Source organism: Haliaeetus leucocephalus, unplaced genomic scaffold, assembly GCF_000737465.1.
Source record: "Haliaeetus leucocephalus isolate CR32 unplaced genomic scaffold, Haliaeetus_leucocephalus-4.0 Scaffold451, whole genome shotgun sequence".
NCBI lineage: Eukaryota > Metazoa > Chordata > Aves > Accipitriformes > Accipitridae > Haliaeetus > Haliaeetus leucocephalus.
This window is the reverse complement of record NW_010972887.1, coordinates 6,132,234-6,156,739: the sequence shown is the minus strand read 5'-3', so window position 1 is coordinate 6,156,739 and position 24,506 is coordinate 6,132,234. Positions and strand designations below refer to the sequence as shown.

The following is a 24,506-nucleotide window of genomic DNA, read 5'->3' as shown; positions in this document are numbered from 1 at the left end:
CTGCAAACTAGCCTTTAAATCTGACCGTTGGATGGCTATATATAGTACCTGGACAGCTGACAGGGACCTGGTGGAGAATGGGCTTCCTCAGGGGATCCCCTGCATATCTCACAGCACGAGCCCTTCCCTGGATGAACTGCCTTGGAGTCTAGCCCTAAATGAAAATAATAACTAAACTAACTCCAAACATCAGTTCATAGTTGGCTGAATAGACTCTGAAAAGCTGAGGAAAGGCATTTATTCTGGCTTAGCCTGGTTTAATGAGAGAACAGTTCAAAATCAAATCTTCTCGCCATCGGGTAAACTTTGCTACCTGTATGACGTCCTTTCTGAAGAGCGCGTGTGCTCTTGCCTTTGCACGCACCTCACATAGTCCCTGTCTTGTAGAAAATGTCTTAATTTTGTGGGTGAAGCCAAGATGTAAAAGCACATTTCGACATCTAAAGGGACTCAGGCCTCTACACGGGCTTCGTTCAGGAATGTGCTTTGGAGAAGTCCTGCTTGTTCTTCTGCACAACGGGAGCTGTGCTCCTGCCTCTGCCCTCCGCTGTGGCTATGTGAAGAGAGCAGGGTGACATGGTACCTGCCTTGGGATCACTTCTATTTTCTGGCCACCTCCTGTGTTAGAGAAGCTCCAAAGGCAGAGGGTGCCCGCCGGTGGCCCGGCGTGGCATGGACAGCAAGGGCAGGGGTTCACCTCCACGCTATCGTGGCCCTACTGGAGACCACGGTGTGGGCAGAGAAACGCATTCAAAATCTTTCCCCAAAATCTTCCCCATTACTGCAAAAGTTCCAGGTCTCCCTTTTGGAAAACTGACCCAACTGGGTGACCGGCTAAGTTCTTCCATTTACTGGCAACCAGCACTCTGTCCTCCCAGTTTGGCTTGGTTTTCAATTTTTTGTCCATGAATGCAAACGGGTTCTGACTAACGCTCCTAAGACCGGAGGGAGGAGGATAACTGGTCCATGTTTTCACAGTGCGAGTTGCTATAGAGCCTGAAGTTTTTCTGTTTGGGGACAGCCACTTGGTAGGAGCCAGCTGAAGGCCACCAACTGCCTTACGGAACATCTCGGCCTCCTCTGGCTGCAGCTCTGTGCACAAGGCATTCATTTTTGCCTTCTCTAACAGCCCTGTAGCAGGATATATATCTCAAACAACAGCGAACCCCTCTTCAAAAGCCACGCTACCACTGCAGGCACGAGCCGTTCCTTGGGGAGAGGATAGGAGAGAACAAAACCACCCGTGACAGATGTTAGGCAGATGCTAATGCACTTCTTAGAGGTGTTTGGATAGTAGAGTGATAAAGGCAGTGTGAGACTGCATAGAATAATATATGTTCAGACAGAGATATAACACATAGAGGCCTTAACTGTATTTTTGGCTGGTGGTGTACCTTTTGTTGTGATTGATTTTATTTTCTTTTTTTTAAATTCTATTTCTGATTTTTTCTTCTGCGGAACAGCTAGCTTATTGTAAAGACCAACCTGTCAGAGGTCCTGGATCTGTACGCTTTTGTGGTCTGTGTGGCTCAGAAGGCAACAGAGAGTTTGACATGAATAAAGCTTTAACTTTTTAAATTGCTTAAATATTTTTGTTCAAGAATGCCTGAAGCTACTTTTCCTTGTAACATTAAAAAAAAAAAAGCAGTTAGTAACAATCTCCCTTAAATCAAGAATTGTAAATATAGAACCTTTATCATCAGCACAGCACATCCAAAAATGTCTTTGTAAAATAAATCAAATTATATGAGTTAATTGATTCCAGGCAACATCAGCAACTGCAGGTGGAAACTGAATAACAGGATGTTTATTAATGAGGGACTATTAATCAAAATTGACAATATCAATTCCTGTTTCTTTTATTTGAATTCTACCTGCAAAATCCATGGGCATACTTGCTGAATTTTTAAATAAAAATTTAAAAGTAAAGAAAACGCTAACACTTGGGATTTTATCTTTAGATGTAGGGCTATTTGTTTAAACAGCGAAAGGATATCCTAAATCCAATTTGACAGGCAATGCCAAAGATGCCAGTGGTAATTAATTAGCACTTAATTTAGACCACAGAACAACAGGATATGGAATTGGTGCTCAGTGCCATTTCCCCTTAGGCTTCATCTCATGAGGGTCAGGAGTATGGCTGTTGCATTGAAGGTCAGTAAATAAATTGGGGGAACACATTGACACTGGACTTTTCATGATAGATATCCTTCACCCTTATTACTGCCTCTGGCTATCGCTGATGAGAAAAGGACTGCAATTGTTCTGGGAAGAACGCTGTACACAGCCTCGGTTCGAGCAAGGTAGCGTTTGAACTCGCACGCCGCCGTACAGTAGCGGTGCTGGCTGTTTCCTACGGGCAGAAAGCTGTCTCAACTTCGTGTCTGGGCTGGAAATAAACTTCTAACTGTAGCGTAGAAAGCTTGAGGAACTCTGACAGGCGAGAAAATTAACTTAAAAGCAGTCCTTAAGTTTGCTAGATTTGCGAGCTTAGCTTTAGATTAAGCATAATTAAAATCAATGGAAGATTTTTAAAGTGAGGTTAGAAACTAGGTCAGCAAGGGAAAAAACACATTTTCTTATTATCCTCTTGTCTTTGTCTTAATAATATTTGGTACTCCTCCATAATGCTAAAGGCTCTTAATAAAGGTGGATTAATGTTATTAACAGCATTGTTTTCTGATGGGCACACCGAGGCTTTGGCGTGCTTAGTGACGGACAAACAAAAATTATGTGGCAAAAAAGCAGAGCCACCAGTTCTGCTGGTAACCCAGCCGGTTTTTAAGTTGGCAAAAGAAGCCAGCCACCCTTCTACAACGCACCCAAAGCAGAGGGTATGTGGAAAGTACACAGGAGACCCTACGGAGCCTTGTTCACAGGTGCACATAAATTGCATTTTTTGGTTCAGATTTACTGGTAAGAAAAATAGAAAGATGATGAGACTCAGTATTATAATATAATCCTCCACCTCCCAGTAAACTTAGCGTGTCTGCCAGCCGCTACTACGCTCTTTCTTCCCGTAATCTCTACCCGTCTTTCGACAGAGCGGCTCAGGTGGAAGGGTGTCAGCACCAGCACTGATACTCAGCGATGTCACAGCTTTCTGAAATCGCTTCTTACAAACCATACCCCGCTATGCTTAAGTCGTCCAGTTCCACCGTGGCCCGCAGGATGATGAACAATGGGAACTTCAGCGGTTACAGCGGGGTAATTCTTATTGCACATCCTAGAAGTAGTCCACTAGCACAGTTTTATCCCCTTGGTCCCCAGAAGGGTTGTCTGCATTGCTACGTCGGGAAAACGCCGAGTTAGACAGCAGTCTGTGCTCAGAAAATGTATTTTGGAAGCCCCAGGTTAACAGTTATTTTAACTTTCACTTCATCACACCCTTTGCAGCATCTCTCTCGACAGTGACTGAAATTTTGATTACTGTTAAAGTCACTGACAAAACTCCCGGTGACTGGGAGCCGGAATGGAGTCAGAATTTCACCTTATATAAGCTTAACTTTTCTCATTTTGGATGATATCTACTTTTACTAAGTGGAATTACTGCTTTTGACTATGTTCAATCTATAACCTCTTGCAGCATTCAATTATAGCCCTTTTGTGCTACGGTAATCCAGTTGACAGCAAATAACTCAGCCCTGGATATGACAGGTTTACTTTCTGACTTAAAGCCCCAAAGTGCCAATTGGCTGGATTTTCAACCCGGGATGCTGAACTGTAGACAACCTGCTCAGAAATGCATCTTTGCTGGTGAGTCTAGAGCTTCTCGTGAAAAACTTAGTTTCACTAACAACACGTTGCTTCTGTCCAGCGTCACGAGTAAATGATTCAGTTTTGTAAGACAACCCGTAATTTTGGATGCTGAAATCAGAGACTGTGCAAAGAATTCCACCAAAGTCAGAGAACAAACTCTCACCAAAGTTTTCCCTTTCTGTGAGCTCCTATATATGTAATTACTTCATAAATTGTTTTGTTTCAAGTCTTTTTAAATCACAAATTCTTTTTTAATATTGACCTATTAATTGTCCCCAATATAAATTCTCCATTTTTTTTTAACCTATATTATCACCATCTTGTTTAAAATGAAAGTCTTTTTGCAGTGGTCTGCCCAACAGAGATGATTTTCTATGGGATCTGACCTCAACCAGGATTCTTACTCTTTCAGGTTCAGTTCTGCGCTCTCCACAAGCTACTATTGCAATATATATATGCACTGCATTTGTATCGGATTTGAAAGATGCTTTAACATGCCTCCCAGCATCACGATTGTTTCAGCCCTGATATTGAACATCAGTAGGATGAATGTATCTCTTAAATGCACTAGTGAGTATGTGCCATGAGTCTTTGATTTCTTTAAACTTATTTACATTTTACTTGCCCTTGAGCAATGAATTTACTATGTCAGCATTGTCTTTTCTACTTACACTTTGTCTGTCTTGTCCACTCACCTTAGCTTGATGCTTATTTTTTGTGCACGTGTATAGTCCATTGCACTAAATGCACAAACTGCCTGGAGTGGAGGATTTTCCGTATATTGTGTCTTTCTAAGATGCACCCTTTATAGTACTGCAAGTTCTGCAATATTTCCCAGCTTCAAACTAGCTTTGAATTTTCTCATTAGTTCCTTTTTAAGTCAAATACCCATTCACACATGTACTGGTCTCGGTTGACTGTGGTCTAACTGCCTTAGACACTTTACAAAAGTCTTTATTCTCTATACAGGCAGCCCTACCTCTCTCAGTAGTTGTGTTTCTTTCATCTTTGAAGCTTCAAGTGACCAGACCTGCCAATATCTGCTTTTGTCTGACCCCGATCAAAATCCACAGTTAGAAAAGCTGGTGAGAAAACATACACGAGTCACTTAGACCTCCTAACCGAAATCACGTTTGACAGACATTGAAGGATTTAGGAACAACAGGTACAATCTTGCTGTTGATATCAAGGCATACTCATCAGTCTTGGGACAGTTCATTCAGTAAGCAGCTTCCAGGGCATCAAATATCTCAGTCATAGCTTAACTGAGTAAAAAGCCTCAGTGCACCTAATAGGGTTGCAAAGAATCATTTCTGATAGTGCCCGCCTGCCAAATGGGTCTGTCCCTGTATGGCCTTGCTTATTGACGCTATGTGTAGGCATGCTGTTCTTGGAGACGAAGCTTAAATACCTTGCATGCGATTTTTTTCTTTTCATTGCCTTGAGCTCTGGAAGACCACTGACACTGTGCGTCTGGTGCTCAGATAAGACTAAGTTCAGGATACTTTTTTGTAGGTGCTGCATGGATCTTCCCCTGTGGCAGAAAATATCTAACCTTAAGTGAATGGTTGTAAATGGATTTACAAGCTGAGAAAGTGCCTCTTTAGGAAGCAAATATTGTAGGTTCTGAATGTGAAGCCGTATAGACGTAATCTAATATGAAGAGTAATGGGAACCTGTTAGTATGTAACCCAAAAAGGTTAAGCAGTTCCTCACCATAGTGGTCAGGTGAGATTCAAACCATTTTCAAGATCTGAAATTTGCCCCGAGATAGAAATCTCAGGGCTGACACTGAGCCCGTAGCAGCTGCAATGACTTCCATGGGGTAGATGCTCTGAAGGAATGGAAAACTCCTGCTTTTGATGACACTTTTGATGAGACAGTCATCCAGATATGGAAGCATATCTGGGTTCTCCTAGGAGGTGCTCTTAAATTGCCTGCTACTACTACTGCCGCAGCCCTACTGAAAACCCTCTCTGGACTGAAAGTTTGAATAGGGACAAACTGATGTTCACAGTAAACTTTACTTACTGGAAAGCTTCCATATGCTATAGGGTTGTCCCGTATGCTATACTCTACTGGGACCTCCAAGATTGCTGACAGCATTTGGTGAAGGCCTGGACGTGGCAATGTGGATGGCGATGATCTGGGCAGTGGGAAGAGTTTCAAGGCAGATGAAGTGCTGCCCTGGCGTGGTTTGGTGAGGCTGAGTCTAGTGCTGACCCAGAGAACATGGTGCGAAAGGTTTGCACTTTGTCCATGAAGGCGCTAGGAGAGCTACAGGAGACAGATTGGTGGGATCTGTAAAAAATACAGAACTTTTCTGAATTCCCTTTTCTTGGCTGATCTGCATGGCAAGAGGTCTTCTTTCAGAAGACCACAGCAAAGCTCTGGAGAGGATGTGGCAATGCCGTCTAATGGCAGGGCTGAGATGGGTGCAGAAACCAGCGGCTTAGAGGAGGTAACCAGTTGCATCTTGTGGACCAGGGGAGGAGGCAAGTTGTCGTACGCTTGGCTGGAGTTAGCTGCTCCACAGATTTATGATTTTACATTGCACCATAATGCGTAATGTATGAAAAGATAAATATTTTCCATTCAGCAACATCTTGCTGTATTTTCATCTAACTCTAATTTTAATTATAAAGTGAACATAACCTGTATCAAATTATGATTTTGTTAACATATTGAATGAGGACAAGAAAAATAAATACCAGATTTTATACTGTACAGGCACATGAAGGTATAGTAAAAAAATCTGGTTTCCTTGACCACATTGTCATAATATGCATATATAACTGCTTATTGAATCCAGGCTGTGTAGACAACAGAAAGAACACTGGCTCCATACCATCACAATGCATGCCCACAACAAAGAGGAGGAAAGAACAGGCTCTTTCATTGTGTGTTTCTAAGTATTACCAACATAAGGGCTAAAAACATTACCTCTGTCTGAAGTGTATCTATATATCCATGCATAAGTTATTAACTGGGCTCCCTGAGCACAGTTGCTGAAAATATTAATATATTCAAATTATATTCTAGCTACTGCAAAAACAGTAGATCAGACAAATGTATTAAAATCTCTTCAGACAAAAGGAGTCATGTTATTTATAAAGTTCCTCCTCCCCCCCCCGCCTTACTGGAACACAAACCTTCATTGTATGTAATATACGAGCATGCAAGATGATCCTTAGATGTCAAAATGTGGCTTAAAGTTTGAATGTAATCATAAAACAGTGACTCTAATGCTTGCCATAAACAAATTGTCACTGGTATTATGTAACTTAGACTATTCACAAAGTATAAAAGATGGGAAGAATAAAAGGTGGCTGCCAAACACTATGGGCCAAATCCGAAGGTTGTGCCAAATTGCGCGAACGGACTGGGAATTGCAAACCCAGCGTGGAATTTGGATTTGCACTCCTCAGTGCTCGGGCTGCTCCTATGGCTTAAATTAGAGTGAGATAAAGGCTTTTTTTTTTTTTTTTAGTTTGTCAGTTTAGTCTGTGAGGCAGCAAAGCAGCAACCAGTAACTTCTGCAGCCCCCCCCGCCGTCCCGTTTCCTTTTTCTGGGAGATGGGAAAGTGGGATAAAAGTTCCCTAATTGCCGCAGGACCCGTTTTTGTACGGAGTTGCTTTCTAGGATGCAAACAGGCAATAGTCAGATTGCAGCAGCGATGCAGCCTGAAAGGGAAAGCGTAGCTCTCAAATCTGGTGGTCTTGAATTTTTCGTGTTTTTCAGGGCGTAGGGTACTGCCTCATTGCGGCGAGACCCTGCTCTTTGCTTGGACTCCTTTGGAAAGGCGGCACAGCGGGTTAATGACGGAAGACCATACGTCAAGGCAGAAAGCCTTATCTGTGAACAACAACTAATCGTTCATAGATACTTTCCTTTAGTCCAGGCTTTAAGAGTAACGTATATCTGATAACGTGTGCACTGCACAGATTTAAATTGCAGCTAATGGTTGTGTTAATGCCCTTTATCAGGAACAACAACCAAACTAGGTGGTTGTCCACCCCCTTTTTTCCACCCCTTCCTTTTAAAAGTAAAATGACTTTTTTTTCACAGCCTGAAATAATTGTTCAAGCAGAGATACTGGTTTAACTCATTATGAATTATTAGTGGAAAAGTGGGTCTCAGAAGTATGTTACATCTGAAATATTTTTCGTCACTTGAACATGTGCTGTCCAGAACTGGCCCTATTCTACCAGTCACTGGGAACAAACACTTCGCATTCACAGATGCTCCTAATTTGGTGTGGTTTGGAGTGTAATTTAGATCAAACGCATCCATGTAAATGAGTCAGGGTTTCTTAATTAGGTGCCTCTTAAGAAAAAACTTGGACCACATCAGTAGGTGTGGGTGTGGTGCCCACAGTACTGGAATCTTTCCTATAGATGAAGTTGAGTTTTGTTCAGGCATATTGTAGGTTTTTCTTTCCCTTTTTTTTTCTTTCCCTTTTTTTTCTTTCCTTTTTTTTTCCTTTCCCTTTTTTTTCTTTCCTTTTTTTTCTTTCCCTTTTTTTTCCTTTTTTTTTCCTCCTAAAGCACAATAATAAATCTGCAGATGGCATAGACATAAAGACGCTACTTCAGAGGAGCTGTCTAAAACACTGTCTCTTTGGCAAATGCCTTAAAGTAGGTCATTCTGCTGTGATTTAGGTTTATATTTCATTGCCAGCTTTTTGTTCCCATTACAAGTAGGGTGCATTCCAGTCCACAGATTTGCTCTTCATTTTTTTTCAGATTGGTTTTTATTTACAAGATTTTGTAGAACTTCATAAGAAAATGGCCAATAGCCTGTCAGAAGTACTAATCATGCACTTGACCACAAAATAGATGTATGATGGTGATAACCTGCAAATGTTGGAATGTAAAATACCAATCTCTGGAAGTAAAAAATGTATTGATTGTCTTAACATGGTGATTGAAATGATTGTTGCATCTTCTGCAATGTGTGAAAAATGATCTAACATCATTTCAGGAGTCTCACAGAGCAGGGCCATCTCTTGCCCTAGTTGTTCCGGTATTTGCTTTTTCTTTTTATATATTTGCCACTGAAAAGCTTGTATTCTATAGCTTATTAAAAAAATAGAAAATCATCAGGGTCTGTTTTCCCATCAAAGTGTTGGGGGATTTACATGCCAAACTCCCGCTAGCCTTAAGGAATTACCTGCATAAATTCCCTTTCAATCGATAGTAGAATAGATCTTATTGTATTATATTAATTATTTTGCACAGAACACTGACATTTTGGCATTAAAGTCTTTTTTTTTTTTTTTTTTTTAAGTACCAATGAATATCTTAGGAAACTTCAAGCCTAATATTTATTTTACAGCCTTATACTGAGAAAAATCCCATATCTTTAGTCGGAAAAATGAAAAGCATTGCAATTTCCCCTTTGATGATCTGGTCCTGGACATTAATGTGTTAGGGCCCAATCTCCCAAAATAGCAAAAAAAAAAAAAAGGGGGGGAAAAAAAGAAGCCTTTTTGTAATGAATTGAACATTCTTAATTTTCATCACCAGAAAACATTCGAGTTGAAAAGAACGCTAACCCCAAGCAATATTAAGAGGTTACAAAATCACATAAATTAACTCCGCCAGTGATATTTTACTAAAACTTCTGCGAGTGCAAACCAGAAGCAGGACTCTCACATGGTCTTGATTAACCGGAGAGTACTTAGCAGTAACCGGCCTTCCCCGAGATGTGCTGCCCATATGTACACGTACGCCCACAGCGCCAGGATGCACATGGACGAGCCTTCAAAGGCGTGGGGGGCTCGGCGTGGGGGATTTGGGAAGCGAGCGGAGAGTGGAAGTGAGAAGTGTTCGCTGTGTCATCGTGGGCAAGCGCCTTACCCTCTTCATTCCTCACTTTCGCCATCTACACAACTAGGATAATAAAACTTACTGACCTGAAAAGGAAGTTAGGAGATTTAATTAATGTTTGAAAAGCTATTTTGAGATCGTTTGATATTGAGTAATGTGAGAGGAACAATAGGAGCTCTTTGAAACAGGGGCTCTATCTATCCGTATTTGTGTCCTGCACCTAGCACAATGGTGCCGTACAGCCACAGAGTCAACCATATCATAAATATTTAAATTAAAACTATGTTAATTATTTTTATCATTCTGTTATTTGCTGATACACCAGCTCAGTACATTTTGAAGCTTGGTAGCATTGAAAAGTACCAAGTGTAATTATTTGCCTGACTGTTATGAAAATCAGCGTTTATATTTTTAAATACGGCTGTGAAAATGGGAAACACAGGTAAAAATGTGGTTTTAATTACTCCCTATTCTTCTCGTTAAAAACACTAAGCTGTAAGGTATTCTTCAGGGAAGAGGTGAACTTTGCAAACTCTCTTATTCCACAAAAAGAAGGACTAGGTGTGACTGCAAAAACCTTGGTAGCAGGTCACCCCCACCCCAAAGTCAATAAAATAAAAATGCAGAAAGATGCTTCTGGAAGACTGGATTTCTTTTTTTGCCTTTAATCCCAAATCTTTTATTACTCCTGTCCTGTGCACACTTGTGCCTGGCGCACATTTTCTTGTGTCCGCTAATTTACAAGGGGAGAGTTTAGTAGACCGATGTGTACTTAGCTGAGAGAAAATGGGTTTAACTCTTCTCCTTCCCCCAGAATGAGCCCTGGGAAGCTATGGTAGATGGGACAAGTGTTGGCATTGCTCCAGCTCCTTTCTAAAACTCTTCTATAGCTGAAACGGAGAAAAGCACATGTGCAAGAGCATGTCTCGATATATATTTGCCCTTCTCAAGCTAGGAATTGATTAATTCATTTCATGTAAATCTTAAAATGCTAGTCAGGGATGCCCGAATCTTTTATGTCTCTGGCCAGTCACCTATTCGCTCTTCTGGTGCAAGAGGGTGTTTCTCCTCCTCGCATTTCCAGTAGCTGCTCCCAAAGCTTGTAGGAGCAAGGTTAAACTTTTCTCCCTGCTGCTGTCCCCTGGCTGAAGAGCAAGAGCTGCTCCCAAGTTGCCTAATTATAAAGAAAAGTCTTGATACAGGAAATAATTTCAACAAATAGTCTTTCTTGTGCCTTCAGTTAAGGGCTTCTGTGCTTCTGCACATTCCTGAATCCGGGCATTTTTCCTGAAGCAAAATTTAAATGCCCATTCCACGCTTTGGGTTGCAGGTCTCCCATAGGTTCTCTAAGGTTTCCCAAATAGAAATTTGTTGTATACTCCTTCCATTCTGGGGATCAGTTTTTATTTTAAATAACTTTTACCACCTTCTTCTTCTTTTTCTTAACAAAAAGCTTGTACAGTTCTTAATGTAATCTGTTCTTCTCCTGTGTAAAAATAGGGTTCTCCTGAGCCTAGATTTAATATGCAAGCCTGCCTGAAACTGCTGATATGACACGTAGCTTAGTAAGTGAAAATCACTTTTGCTACATCTTTCCTCCACTAACTTTAAAAAAAAAAAAAAAAAAGTTTGCAGTCATTCCCTGCTTAGTATAACTAGATGCCATACTTTAACTTTATTTTCTGATTTTCCCTCAGAATTCTGGGTACTGCTGCTGGACTTGTCATCACATTGTCATCGTGTCCTGGTGTGCGGGCTACTGTGGGCTTCTGTCTATGCATGGCTTTTTTCTTTTTCTCTTTTTTTTTAATCTTTAATAGGTAGAAATAAGTCTGTTTAGTCACATGTAGTTTGCAAAAGCCTTCAGAACATAGCTGCCACGCCGCCAGGTTTGAGGGCGCTGTGTGTTTTGTTTGTCAAGGTTGAATGCTTTTCTCTGTTCATAGACCGATGAACGTGGGGGAAAGTTATTTTTCAAACGAACTAAAGCATGAATACCTATGAGTTTTCTTAAATAACATATTAATATTAGTGGGTTCGTCTGAGATAAAAAGTTCCACTCTTGACGAGGAGCTTATTTCCAGTGAAATTGATGCAAACATTTACTAGAAACAATGAAGAATTTGGGCAGGGGGGAAGGCAATCAGAAAGAAAATCATCATTCTCTCTCTGGAAGGGCAGAAAACCTGGGTGGCATTTGAAAATATCTTGCTGTGCTATGTACAGTATGGGAAAACCGGAGCAAAATAAATGGAGTTTCTTGGATTCGAAGGTGAATCAAAAGGAACTGGCTTCTGCCTGGACAAGGCAGCCAGATAGGCCACAGTAACAGATCCACGTGATAAACCAAGAGGCAACTGCAGAGCTCCCCAGACAACTTGCCTGAAGTGCCTGCCAAGGAGGCAGATGCTGCTGCTGGAAGAATATCTTCCACAGTTGGGCATCTGGGTTCAGCGCTTTCCACGTAAGGGAGAGGGGTGGGAGCGTCAGGCTGGCCCCTGTCTTCCCATTTAATTATTTCAACATCCATTTTAGACTTTTGTAAATAACACGTGTTATCCTGCCTTTGTGCGGGGAAAATAAGGGGCAAGGAGAGGGGGTTTGTCTGGAATATATCCCTTCGCAGGGGTGTCCACGTGGATGGGTAAAGACGGAGTCGAGCTTGGCTGCCCTGTGCTCCAGCCTGGTCAGATGTGAGACAGCTCGGGTCTGGGAGTCGCAGAGCTGCCTTGTGGTGGCACGGAGCTCAACCTAATAAGCAGAGCAGGCTGAGATTCATTAATTTAACATTAATAAGCACAGCTTATTAGCTCAGGCACAGCGCTGTATAATACAGGCAGACAGCTTCTGGAGCAGAGCTGCGTCTGCCCTCGCCAGCTCAGAGCCTGGTGCAGAAGACCCGGCCAGGGTGCTCTGCTCCCCTACTGCATTTTGCATTAGGGAGGAAAGAGTATTTTGCGGTCGCTGGAGGAGCTTCTGTGCAAACAAACACAAAAAAACCACCTCCAGGTTTTTAGATTGTATTGCTGGCTTATGCTGAGTCTTTAAGTCATTTAAACTTCTCGTGCCTCAGTTTCCCAGTGGGTGTGTAATAGCTACCTCAAGATGCTGCTGTGAAAGCAGGTTAAGGTACCCATCATAAAATAATGTGGGATCCTTAAAGAGCGAAATGCTCCTTCTGCCTTACTTGAATTATAGTTCTGTGAGTAAATCACTGGGTACAGGTAATGATTTCTGAGATAGGATTTGGTTGCTCCCCGTTCACATTTGTGCAGAGAACCAATACAAGGTTTCTGCATCACCTGATGTCCTGTCTATGCCTGCAAAATAGGACCAGAAAGGTATATCAGTTTTAACTGGTACCTGTGATTAGCTCACTCTGGGAGTAAAATTCACTTGTAGATAAGCAACAGGAGAGAGTGGAGTCCTGGGGAAATGGGACGCTGTTTTCACACATGTATGGGACAGCATTACATGGGCTTTATATAGCAAGCAAATATTCTCTAAATGTGTTCGAGTAGAACAGGTTGTTTTCTGTAGCCCTTTATTTGGGAAAATCCCTACTCAGGGATTTGTTGTTTCTTTCACGTGTAAAGTATATTTGTTTGATTTGCTCGTGTTTGGGAAAAACTACGAATAACCTAATAGTAGTAGTGCTCAATTATTTTCAGTATGAGTCCTAACAAAACAATGTCTTGTGGTGTTAGACTGACAAGAGCTATGTGATATGTCTGTTCAGCCCCATATTTTGTCTCTTCTGCTTACGAGTAGAATAAATTTCATGCAAAAATGAACGAGGGACATTGGTGGGTTGTTTTTTTTTCCCATCAAATGCAAAAAACTTAAAAGAACAGGTACCGCAACCCCAAGCTTTGCTTTTAATCCCCCTCCTGTGGGCTTCATACGCTGCACTGTGACTTCTTGCAACTTCAGAGGGCTTGGTTTAAGAAAGATATATGGCACTGGTGTTAATCCCTGCTGCCAGGCCTTTCTCGCAGACTCTCTCATCAGCTGCTTTGTCTGGGTTTCTAAAGGAGGACCCTTCTGAAGTGCATTTCACATCGTTATTTGTGCTTGATCTGGACCTACTCCTGCAGACTGGATCGCTGCAGAATGAAACCAGAGTGCAGCCTCGCTGCTGTCAGTGATTTAGGGGAAGCGTAGCCTTCTGGGCGAAGGTTGGATTCTTGTGCTGAGCTCCTGTGTGTCCGTGAGAGATACGCTCTCATGTGCTGGACAGAAGGCACAGGCTTACACTGTCCCATAGCCCAGGTCTGCATAGCCCTGTTCTCTTATTTGTCTAACAAAGAGGAAAGAAAGGGGTAGGAGAAAGAAGAGAATGCCACAGAAACAGCATAACTGGGGTCCTCCAGTTTCTCCCCATCAGAAACCCCTTGAAGCCTGGTTCAACGTTGGGCAAGAACAGCCATCTCCACCAGCAAATACAGAAATTGCAGTAATATGCCTCAAAGCAAACCAGTTTACTCATTTTTTTTCAACTGATCGGAAGCTTGCAAACTTCCTGTGATTTACACCAAGAAAACCCTCTGACTGAAGAGGATGGTGCAAGGTGCAAGTCAGTGGTGAGGTTGGCACACTGTGCACATTGGCACCCCTCCTCTGAAGACTATCCCTAAGAGTGATATATTTCTACGTTTTGTAACCTCTGCAAGGTAGTCTTGTTTCCTAGGTTGATTTAAACAAACACACATCGCTTATATTTCCATAATATAAACATGTCATTACTAAAAGTGTATGTATGCTTCTTTATTCTCATTTATGGAGCCATGAGGCCATTCAGACTGGCCCCTGAGTTTTGCATTGACAATTTCAAGAGAACATACCAGTTTTTATCTGGGTTTTTTTGTGTTTTTAGTACCTATTCTACTGCTGCTCCCATATCAATGGAGCCAAGCTTATAGGCTAGCCCTATCCTTCCTTCCCTGAGGATGTGTTTCTGTGGCAGAGAAGGCTGACCTTCTTCAGACAGACTCAGACGATTCCTCCTGTAATGCTCAGATCCCCAGCTGCTTCAAATATCACATCTTCCTGCCTTCCATCGCTCTGTGCCTCTGTATTGCATCAGTATTCCTCTAGCTTGACCATGCTTTCTGCAGTGACACCTAGGTGAGAGCCTGTGCTTATTTAGGTAGTACTACTTCTGTAGAGTTGTAGTCAAGCCTGGTATTGTGTACATAAGCATTAGGAAGTATTGGTATTTTACTGTTTGTATTTTAGTATGGGATTTTTTTTTTGCTTTTCTTTTCTTTTCTTTTCTCCAAAAACCACAGGTCTTGGTCCAGTTTTGCCAGTCATTCTACACATACACAGCAGGAAACAATTGCTGTCCCGAACAGATTATGCTCTAAAAAGCCAAGGCAGACAAAGGAAGCATTATCATCATTTTGTAAACAAGGAACCAAGGCACAGAGAGATTAAGTGATTTACCCAAGGTCACCCAGAACATCCGGTCAAAGCCAAGAACTGAACCCACGTCTCCTGAGTCTCAATCAAGTGATTTAACTATGAGATCAAAGACTTATTGTGTATACCTGATATCTCTCCCCTAAGACATGGTAACAAAACTTTCTTCAGGTTAGGATCAATGCCACATGCAGCGCAGTAAATTTTGTATATGGCATATCTGTGCTGACAGCGTGTACCCACTTCTTGCTCTCAGGTTCTGCCCAGGAAATAATTTCCCTTATTATTCTTCCATTGACAGTAATAAATTATCGTCCTTCTCTAGATAACCCTCTGAAGGAGAGAGTGTGCACCCCTGGTACATCAGATGAATACATAGAAAACTGTTTTTCTGCAAGGCCAAACTCAGTCATTTTATGGACTATTTAAAATCCTTCCATGCTTAATGAAACGGGGACATTCCCACGGCTGTATGGACTTCATTTTGCAGTTTCAACTGGAAGCTGCAAAAGAAGATAAAGTATCTACATCTCTTATATGTATATGCCAGGAGAATGCAGCAGAAATGATCAGTATAAAGGCATCATTCATTATAAGCTCAGAGTAGTCTTTTATTTGGAGTTTTCATTACTCGCTCACTGGGGTCATTATATCATTCCTGGGATGAAATGCTCTTCTGTGCACAGGGCCTGCATGGGGCCCTGGATCCAACTTAGTCCCTTCAATTTTAAGGGTAGTTTGGCTGAAAAGTGACTGTGCAAAATGGCACCGGTTAGTCCCAAGAACAGGACAGCCTCGAAGGGAGGAACAAGATCCTGCCCTTTGTGTGCCCCTGAGCACGTGGTCTGTTTTTACTTTTAATGCCACGAAACACGAGAAGAAAACCTAAGGTGAGCATGAGATCCTGGGCTGACTTTGTGGGCTGACATCTCTTGCAAATGGAGCTCAATGAGTGCCAAAACCACAGCGGAATGGTAAGGTGGAGCCTCACAGCATCATTTTTCTGCCCCTGTGGTATCTCAGCAACATTAGGAGAGCGAAGATGCACTTCCAAATCTCTCCTCAGCGTTTCTGAGTTGTTAGTTCTGTGTTGTCACAACCTTCCTCGTGCGGTACAAGAGCTTGTAACGTATTTTCTTGGGTGAGGTTACTTCTATCATTACGTATAAAGGAGTTTGAACGCCATGGATCTCGATGGTGAAAATATGGTGATCAAAAGGTCTATTGTTGGAGAAAGTCAAACCAAACTGGACAAATGCAATACTGGAACCTGTTGCGTTTGCCCAATTCAGTATACCTGTAGCATAGTAATCCTCATGTGTCTGACTGCATCGAAGGAAACAGAACCGTTCTGTTTTCTAATAGAGGCAAAATTCGTGCTTTTGCTTAGACATACTGATTTCTTGAGCAGGAATAGGATATACATAGATACCATAAATCATGCTTAGTTTTCCTGAAGAACGTAATTATCTTTCATATTTTGGATGACATTTCCAATAGGATTTGGACACCACACACCTATTCCTTTTAAAATTATCGATCTGTTAGTACCAGAGTTCTACTTACTTCTTCAGATGTTCAAAAAGGATTTTCATTGTGTCATAGTTTGGTCTGGGGAGCTTATTTACGAGGCTCCTTATGGATTTGATGCGAGTGGCGTTGTCCTGGATTTCTAAGAGGTGGGGAAAAAAGAGAAAATAACCACTTGAGTACCATATGAGGATATTACTTTGCCCATTACTGTATCTGGTACCTTAACAAGAAAAGCCATCATTAATATATGGTTAAAAACAGAATATGCCATACCTTCTATCACCTTAATAGAGAGCAAGAGTAATTTACAAGGATTAAAAATTCTCTCTTAATCTTAAGGAAGCATTTTCTGGTTCACAGAATTGTATTCTTATGCATTTCCTTTATTTTATTAGAGTATTAGACTATCATCCCATGCTAAAATACCTCCAAGCAGTGAGGGACCCACATCTTAAATGGAATTCCACTTTGGAATTACATTTGTCCAATGGTGCAGCTTCTGTGATGGATACACTTCCCAGGTAGTCCTTCTTGTCCTTTTTTCCTCATCATAATTAAATCAGCTATATTTATGAATCTTTGTCCTTAACATTACACCCCATCGTGTTTGGGAACATGAAAAGATTTGCTGTTCTTTTTAGTTGTGCTTTCTGGTGATAGATTATTTTGAGAAACTATTCCATTGTAGCTATTTTCTAATACCTGTAGCATCTCATAACTGTAATTTCTGCAGGAAAAAATTTGTATTTCAAGCTTAAGTTTAACAATAAAGAATGCAGTACTAAGGGCTTTAATCTCTCTTTTGAGGTGATAAGAACATTGCTATCATTTTTGTTAAGATATACCTTCCTGTTTTTAGCCTGATTCATAGTTTTGTGGGAAAGGTTTGACTGATATTTCCATCAATTCGTATAAGATGTTGCAACTAAAGCAAAGTCATGTACAACTGTGCTTTCGTTTAGGAACAGATTAGATAAGGTGCCAGTAGGTCTGACGCAGGGAAAACATCTTGCATGTTACATGCCCTAGATAACCTGAGAATACTTTTCTGATCTTATCATCTATGATTTAATTATCACCTATCATTCTTCATATATGTTCCTTTTTAATATTCATATTACCCTAGCACCCAGAGATCTCAAGCAGGATTGAATCCCAGTTGCAGTAGGTGCTGCATAAGCATGGATTGGTGAATAGTGCCCTGATTCAAAGGTTTCACCAAAAAAAAGTTTCAAGAAAAAATTTCCTGTGATCAAACTGAATTTAAAAATTAAAATGACTAGGATAATATTCCTTCCTTGGCATGTGTTCCTAATTCCTGTTGAGATTAATGCTTCATACACACAGATATAGTTGTATATATCTATATTGTTTACAATTTGAACATTCACATAGATATGAAAGACAAGAGCTCAGAGTAGTCAATGCATAGGTATTATTTTCCAGTAAAAACCCCCCAAACTTTCATATAGATTTATTCTGTAGGAAGCCATGCAATTGACAGTAGTGATAATGAAGTTACACACAAATGAAGAATACACTTGCTGTGTATTTTACTCTTGGTCTGATTTGACCTATAAAGAACCTTAAATTCTGAACGGCACAAACTCCCCAGTCTTGCAACCCACTCATCCCTTGATATTTTCTGCCACAAGCCATTTGTACTGTTTATTTTTGTCCCATGGACGATCTGTCCAGTGGAAATAAGATTGAAGCTACAAATGAAAATGATAGGAAATTTGCAAAAGCGAATTTTTTGTAGGAAGGGGGTACAAATTCTGTGGGCTTTTTATTTGTGGTGTGCATACATGCTATGCTCTTACTAGATAAGTTATATTTAGATTGGGGCTGCCCTGGCTGTACTGCAATTTCTCAAATAAAGCTTCTCAAGTTTATTTTTTAATTCTGTTTTCTCCTGAGAGTTCAACGGACTTGAGTGGAACTGAAACGCCGAGGTAGGGAAAGACCCAGTGGAAGGAAAAGCTCACTGTTTGTCCGTTGCAGCATATTTGCAAGGAAATGTCGTACAGTAAAACTTTATCGTGCTCTCTTGAAGGAAGTGTCTCTGTTCTGTGTTGATTAGCACAGATACCAGCTTGGTAACCACATTCCCTACAGAAACAGCTACTTTACACAGGTTGTGCTTCCTTATAAGGTGTATTTGTAAAAGAAATAAACTAAAAAGAGCAGTATTAATTTACAAAAGAGATTATTTATTGAGAGAGAGGCAAGGGTAGAAAGCTTTGTTTTAGGGCTTACTGTGCCAAAGTCGTCAGTGCCGATAGACAGGAGAAGAGATCTTTAGGTAGGCTCTAAAGTACAAAGCCCGTAGAAATGTTGCATAAAATTATTTTGTGAATCGGTCTATTTGTTAATTGTTAGTCTATTGTAAAAGAAGAAAAAACAGGCAACATGTGGTAACTTTAGTCAGCATTTCTGAACTGGGAATGATAAACACCTCTGCCTGGCTCTGGCATTTATCAGTACTGAGATATTATTACCACATAGAGTCACAGCATGGTTACTGTTATCATCAAAAAAAAAGCCAGCTAATCTTAATGGTTTGTAAAGCCGTTACCTGCACTGGTCTGACATTTATCATGATCATTTTACCACATGAGTCCTACATTGCAAAGGTATTTTATCTGGAAGGGACATCACTATGAATTATTATTTGCAGCTAGGTAGAAAATTGTATGTTGTAGATACCTTTTCTCATTATAAATCACAGTCACATTTCACCATTTCCCACACAAAGCTGCTGAGCCCAGGCTTTTTGCCATAACACTTAGTCTCGCTCCCTTTTATAGTTCCATGAAAATATTGGGTACTCTTTCATTAAAATGGTTGATATTGGTGGGTTTTTAAATGCTATATACACGCTTGATTTTTCTCTAGTATAAAAGAATTTGTTTTTCCACTTGAGAAGCTAAAGAGAATAAACTGTTCATTTTTTTTTTTTTTTTTATTGAAGCTTACTCTCGCTCCAGTTTTTGTGGCTGGGCTTGTCTTTACTCTTGACCTTGTTGATGGAATATTTAACAGATCAGATGCAAGATCTTATGTTTCATTTGCAATACCTATGTATTTGCTTTATTTCTGTAAAGCCTTGAGTTCCACTTTCCTAGAAATTTTTCCCTTTCAGATTTCTAAGTAGAAAGATTTTTCTTTTTAATTTGAATTTTCTGGAGATTTTCTCTTTACCGTCCTCAAATGGAGGGAAGCAACTCTTAAACAAGGGTTTGTATAAATAGCTGTGGAGAAGGTATCAGCCTTCTTGCGCTGTATTATGAAGCCTAGCAGTAGAGGGTGCAAAGGAAGGAAAACACTCTGAACAGCTGTTAAATTCCCCAGCCAAGTCTAGAAAAGGAAGCAGACCGGTTTTGATAAAAATGAAACAATATTATTTTTCATTATACTCTTTTTATTGTGAAAATCAGTGAAAATCTGGGGAAAAGATTCCCATTTTGGAAAGTTAGACTCTCTTTTCCCTGTGAAGATTTCTGAAGGAAAAGGGTTGTCATAATCGCATATATCAAATAAAGAATGAGAGGACGGTTAATCCTTTTTGCATTTTTGGGGCAAAATATGGAAGAAGTAGGTGATAATTTCAGCAGATCAGGATACTCTGAAGTGAATCGCAGATGGTTTTCCATGTAATATTTTCATAGAACATATATTTAGAATTTGGGTTACTGTCTTTAAAAATAGGGCTGGCTCCCTTTGACGGAGCAAGACTATGGAGATGCTCTCTTGTTTATATTTAAATGAAGAATGCATTGAAAAAAACCCCCCACTTAATATTATATAAGCTTTTTTGTAAATGAGCTATGGATCAACATTTGAGCACAGAAGAAAACATGATGCGTCTGTAACATTAACAGTGGCTGGGTAAAAATGAATGAAGAAAGTAACCTTTAGCACTCGTGTCCATAAAGAATACTTAAGCAAATCCCACCGAATCTTTCTTTTAATCATTAATTTTAAATGGACATAAATGTTTACAACAAGCCACTTTGTTTCAGAACAGGAAGTCCAGGGTTTATCTCCAATAACTCACGTTTGCTAGGAAGGGATGTATGTCTCTAACCTGACATGCATTCATTATTTTGTAAGGTACTGGAGTCTGACCCATGACCCTCCTCAGACCTACTGCATTATTCATGTCTGCCTCACTTTGTGTAGTTTTACTATAGCGCCCATTTCCCTTTACCAGGCGTTTCAGTGGCTTGTGCATGTTTAATGTTAAATGGCATTTATGGCTCACATTAATGCCTAATTTTATCACGAGCTATGGTTTCTTTTTATGCTCTCAAGCCTCACAGCTGAACTGCTGAAAAAACCAGTGATTTATGATTCTGCACAAAATATCAAACTATCGATCTGCCACCTAATCTATGTTTTGTTGTTGTTGTTGTGGTTTTTTCGGCATGGTTTTCTCTGATTTTCTTACATGGCTCTTCTCACCTTGTTTTGTTTTTTTGGATAAGATTTCTGCTGTGGTTAAAACGTCACACACTGTTGCTACAGCAAAATCTGTCTGCCAAGAGTTTTTCCAACAATTTGCGACTGATTCAGCTGCCGAGAGAAAGACAGGTCTTGTCTGGGGCTTTTTTGGTTTGTTTATTTCATTTATTACTTTTTTTTTTTTTTTAATCGGAACTGAGTGGTTTAGGTGGATTTTCAAGTGCTAATGAAATTGTGAGACTTATGGCGCTGGCTACAGCCAGCCGTAGTGTGGGCAGACGCTCTGTGAGCTTCCCCACTGTGCTGCTGTGCAAGCATCCCCGCTGTTATGTTTGCTATAGTTTTAATGTCTGTGAAAAATTCCTGATGCAACTAAATTATGTTCTGCCCTCTTGTTTGTATAAATAAACACCCGACTTAGCCAATTCATCTTGCTCTTGCCCATTTTAGAAGCTTGCCCTGTCACACAATGCTTAACCCCAGTCCTTGATAGCTTTGGTGTTATCAGGGAATGAAAACTTGCTTAAAAGAGAGTGCTCTGTTGGCTTGATTTTTTTTTTTTTGCAGAGACCTCAACTGCCCAAAACTCTGCTTTCATTTGGTCTTCATATTCTGGAAGCCATGCTGGCTAAAATACACAGATTTCTATGTATACGTATATAGATAAATTATTCATATCACTTTTAATGTCAGGATATTTTAATGTTACTGTATGCAACATAAAAGTCCCAATTTTAATCACTCACAGTACGCTATGGCAATCGTCTCGTGCAGATACTTGTAAAATATTTTCTTGTTTTAAAAAAAAAATCTATAAGAAGCATTCAAACTAACTAATGTTTGCTATAAGGAAAACAACCAATTTGTGATCTGAATTGATTTTACTTTTTATTCGTGCCTCAGAAATAGATGTTGCAAAAGAAAATGAGAATTGCGTGAAATCTCTCTATATGGGCAATTGATAAATTCATCCTATGTGATAGAAAGTGGAGTTTACAATGAATATTCATACAACTTTTGCGATCCATTAGCAAGACCCAAGACAATGAGTTCGCAACTCAGTCCCATTTAACAAAAATATATGTGGAATTAATGGGAAAAAACAGCACTTAGAAAAGTTAAACTTTAATGTATCAAACTCCAGGTGCCGGAGTTGGAGGGAAATAACCAATAATAGTCATTTTTTACATATTTGATGGGACTGATTATGCAATGTGCAACTCTAAATGGCTTATAGCACATTGTAGCATGGTTCCATCCCATTGGCTACAGTAGGGTGCAGGCAGATGGATGACAGTGACAAGGAGAGAAGTGCTTTTGCTTAGCCGTGCGTTAAGATGCCATCCAGAAGCTCTGTGCACTGCAGACACTTCATTAGGATGCCAGGATAATGGTAAACTACCACTCAGAGTGACACCCCATTTCCTGCTTACTGAGCTCTCCAACCTCGGCAGATGTCAACAATCTCACAGTGCTACAGAGCAGACCTAACTTTCCAGGCACTTTGACTCCAATTTTTTTCCCTTAACAGTGCCATACATTACATGCAATATGTAACAGCAAGTACCAAACAGAAAACAAAATTTGCTGCCCTAATTATAACAAAGCAGCATCTGAGTTAGGTACTGCATGCCCAGCGTACATACAACCAGTCAGGCAGCATAAAAGAGGAATGATCTTTGTCGCTCGATTTTGGGGGTTAATTAGACTTAGGACTTTGATAGCTAATGGGTAGTCTGATCCCGACTGAAATGATTGTGCTTCACTGCTAACTTCTACCAAGCGTCGGAAAAATATGCTGAGCTCTTTCCTGGTATTTCATACGCTGTTACAGCCTTGTGCGGGGTTTTCTGCACAGAAAGAGCAGACTTGAGCATCTGGACGGTGTGATATTTTCTCTGCAAATGCACAACTCGAGGCCGTAACGCACCTCCCCAACAGCAGTTAAAGCCAGCAGAGAGACTACGCTGTGATGCTTGACCTGCACTCCTTTCCAGAGAAACACAAATAGCTGCTCGCACTTTCAAAAATTGTCTTCAGATACAGAAACGGTATCCATAAGGTCACTATTTCTAATTTAATTTAATTTCTTGAACCTATCGGGGGGTGATTATGTATGGTTTTCTAATTGGGAATGCTGTTTATTCTACAGAGAGGTTTTTTTTCCCCACTCTTTTTTGGCCAAAGAGGTGACTTAGCGGTAGCGCTCTGCCCTACCGCAGCGGTGGCCCATCACTACTTATTTTTGTTGCGTGAAGTGGTGGAAGCACGATGAGATGTCACTGCCAGCTCCTGAAATCCCCGCTCCCCTCTCCCTTGCAGCCTCCTCTTGCCCCTACTGCCCGTGCCGAGGATGGGCTTCCATTGGCATCCCTCTGGTCCTCACCCACGGTCTCCAAACTGCCACGTCGGCTGGGGACCTGGGGATGGACGGCCATTTGGGACAGAGAAAACCTGCGTCAGGGTGGAAGGATGCCCAGGGATGAGGTGGCAAAGCATTTCTCAGATTTCACCTTAGGTGAAAATTGGGATGCTGAATAGGAACTGTCCCAGCATGATTGCAAAGTCGGGGCCGTATCCTGTCACATTTATTCAGCTGTTGTCTGTTTTCCCTGGGCAAAATTCCCACCGAAGGTCTCAAATGCGCTCTGACTTTGCTCACTGCGGACGGGTGCCCTTGGCATTGTGGTCAAGAGGTGGGATCGGGCCCCTTGCCGGGAGAGATCCCGGCAAGAGTGAAAACTGGAGATGTGTTTTAGGTGGTTAAGACGTGAATTTATATGTTTAAAAAGAGACTTTTAAATTATGCTGGAAATAATTTTTTTTTGCATATTCATTCTGGTATTTTTGCTCTGCTTTGCCTAACCTTTAGTGTATTAACCTCCAGCAAAAGAAGGAAGCAAGGAAGTTCATTCCTCAGATGACCCATATGAAGGGGTTAAAAGGATTCAATATTTTTAGTAATCAAAGAAAAGCTTACATTTTATTCTTTGGGTTTTTTTCCCCCCTTCTAACATTAAAAAAAAAGTAAACAGCATCTCCCCAAGGGAGATTTAGATTTGAAGACTGTTCATTATATCATTTGAATAAGACTAGACCTGGCCTTTTGACTTTGAACCACTACCAAATTTCAGGCTGTGAGGAAATTGTTCTACATTTCCTGACAAATTGAGTTAAGCAGACATTAAGTGGGCTTTAAGAAAACAAATGGCCATCTTTATCACAGGTGGACACTGATGGCTTAATGGGGCCTGGGCTGATTGTATCACTTCTAATGGCTTGACGGGAAGCATTAGGGTTTTTGCATAAAGAACTGGCATTGCGAACCCTGCTAACACAGACCTGTCAAGCGTTCTGTATCCCTTTGTGCATGGAAGCAGATGTTTGTATGTATACTATGAACTGGCATTAGAGCAAGCGACAGATGCCTGTATGAATGCCAGGTTTGTGAATTTTTACAGCAGGAGCATGTTCTGAGGAAGTGCAGCCCT

At 40.8% G+C, this 24,506-nt stretch overlaps 1 protein-coding gene across 2 annotated transcripts in view; it reads right to left on the bottom strand.

Moving 5' to 3' along the window:
• The window catches only part of ARHGAP15 (Rho GTPase activating protein 15), a 337,681-nt gene that overhangs the window by 7,455 nt on the left and 305,720 nt on the right, over positions 1-24,506 (bottom strand). For both annotated transcript variants that reach the window (XM_010575190.1, XM_010575189.1), the window contains exon 14: positions 16,582-16,687. In XM_010575190.1, coding sequence (XP_010573492.1) covers positions 16,582-16,687 — 106 coding nt within the window. The remainder of the gene's footprint in view (positions 1-16,581; positions 16,688-24,506) is intronic.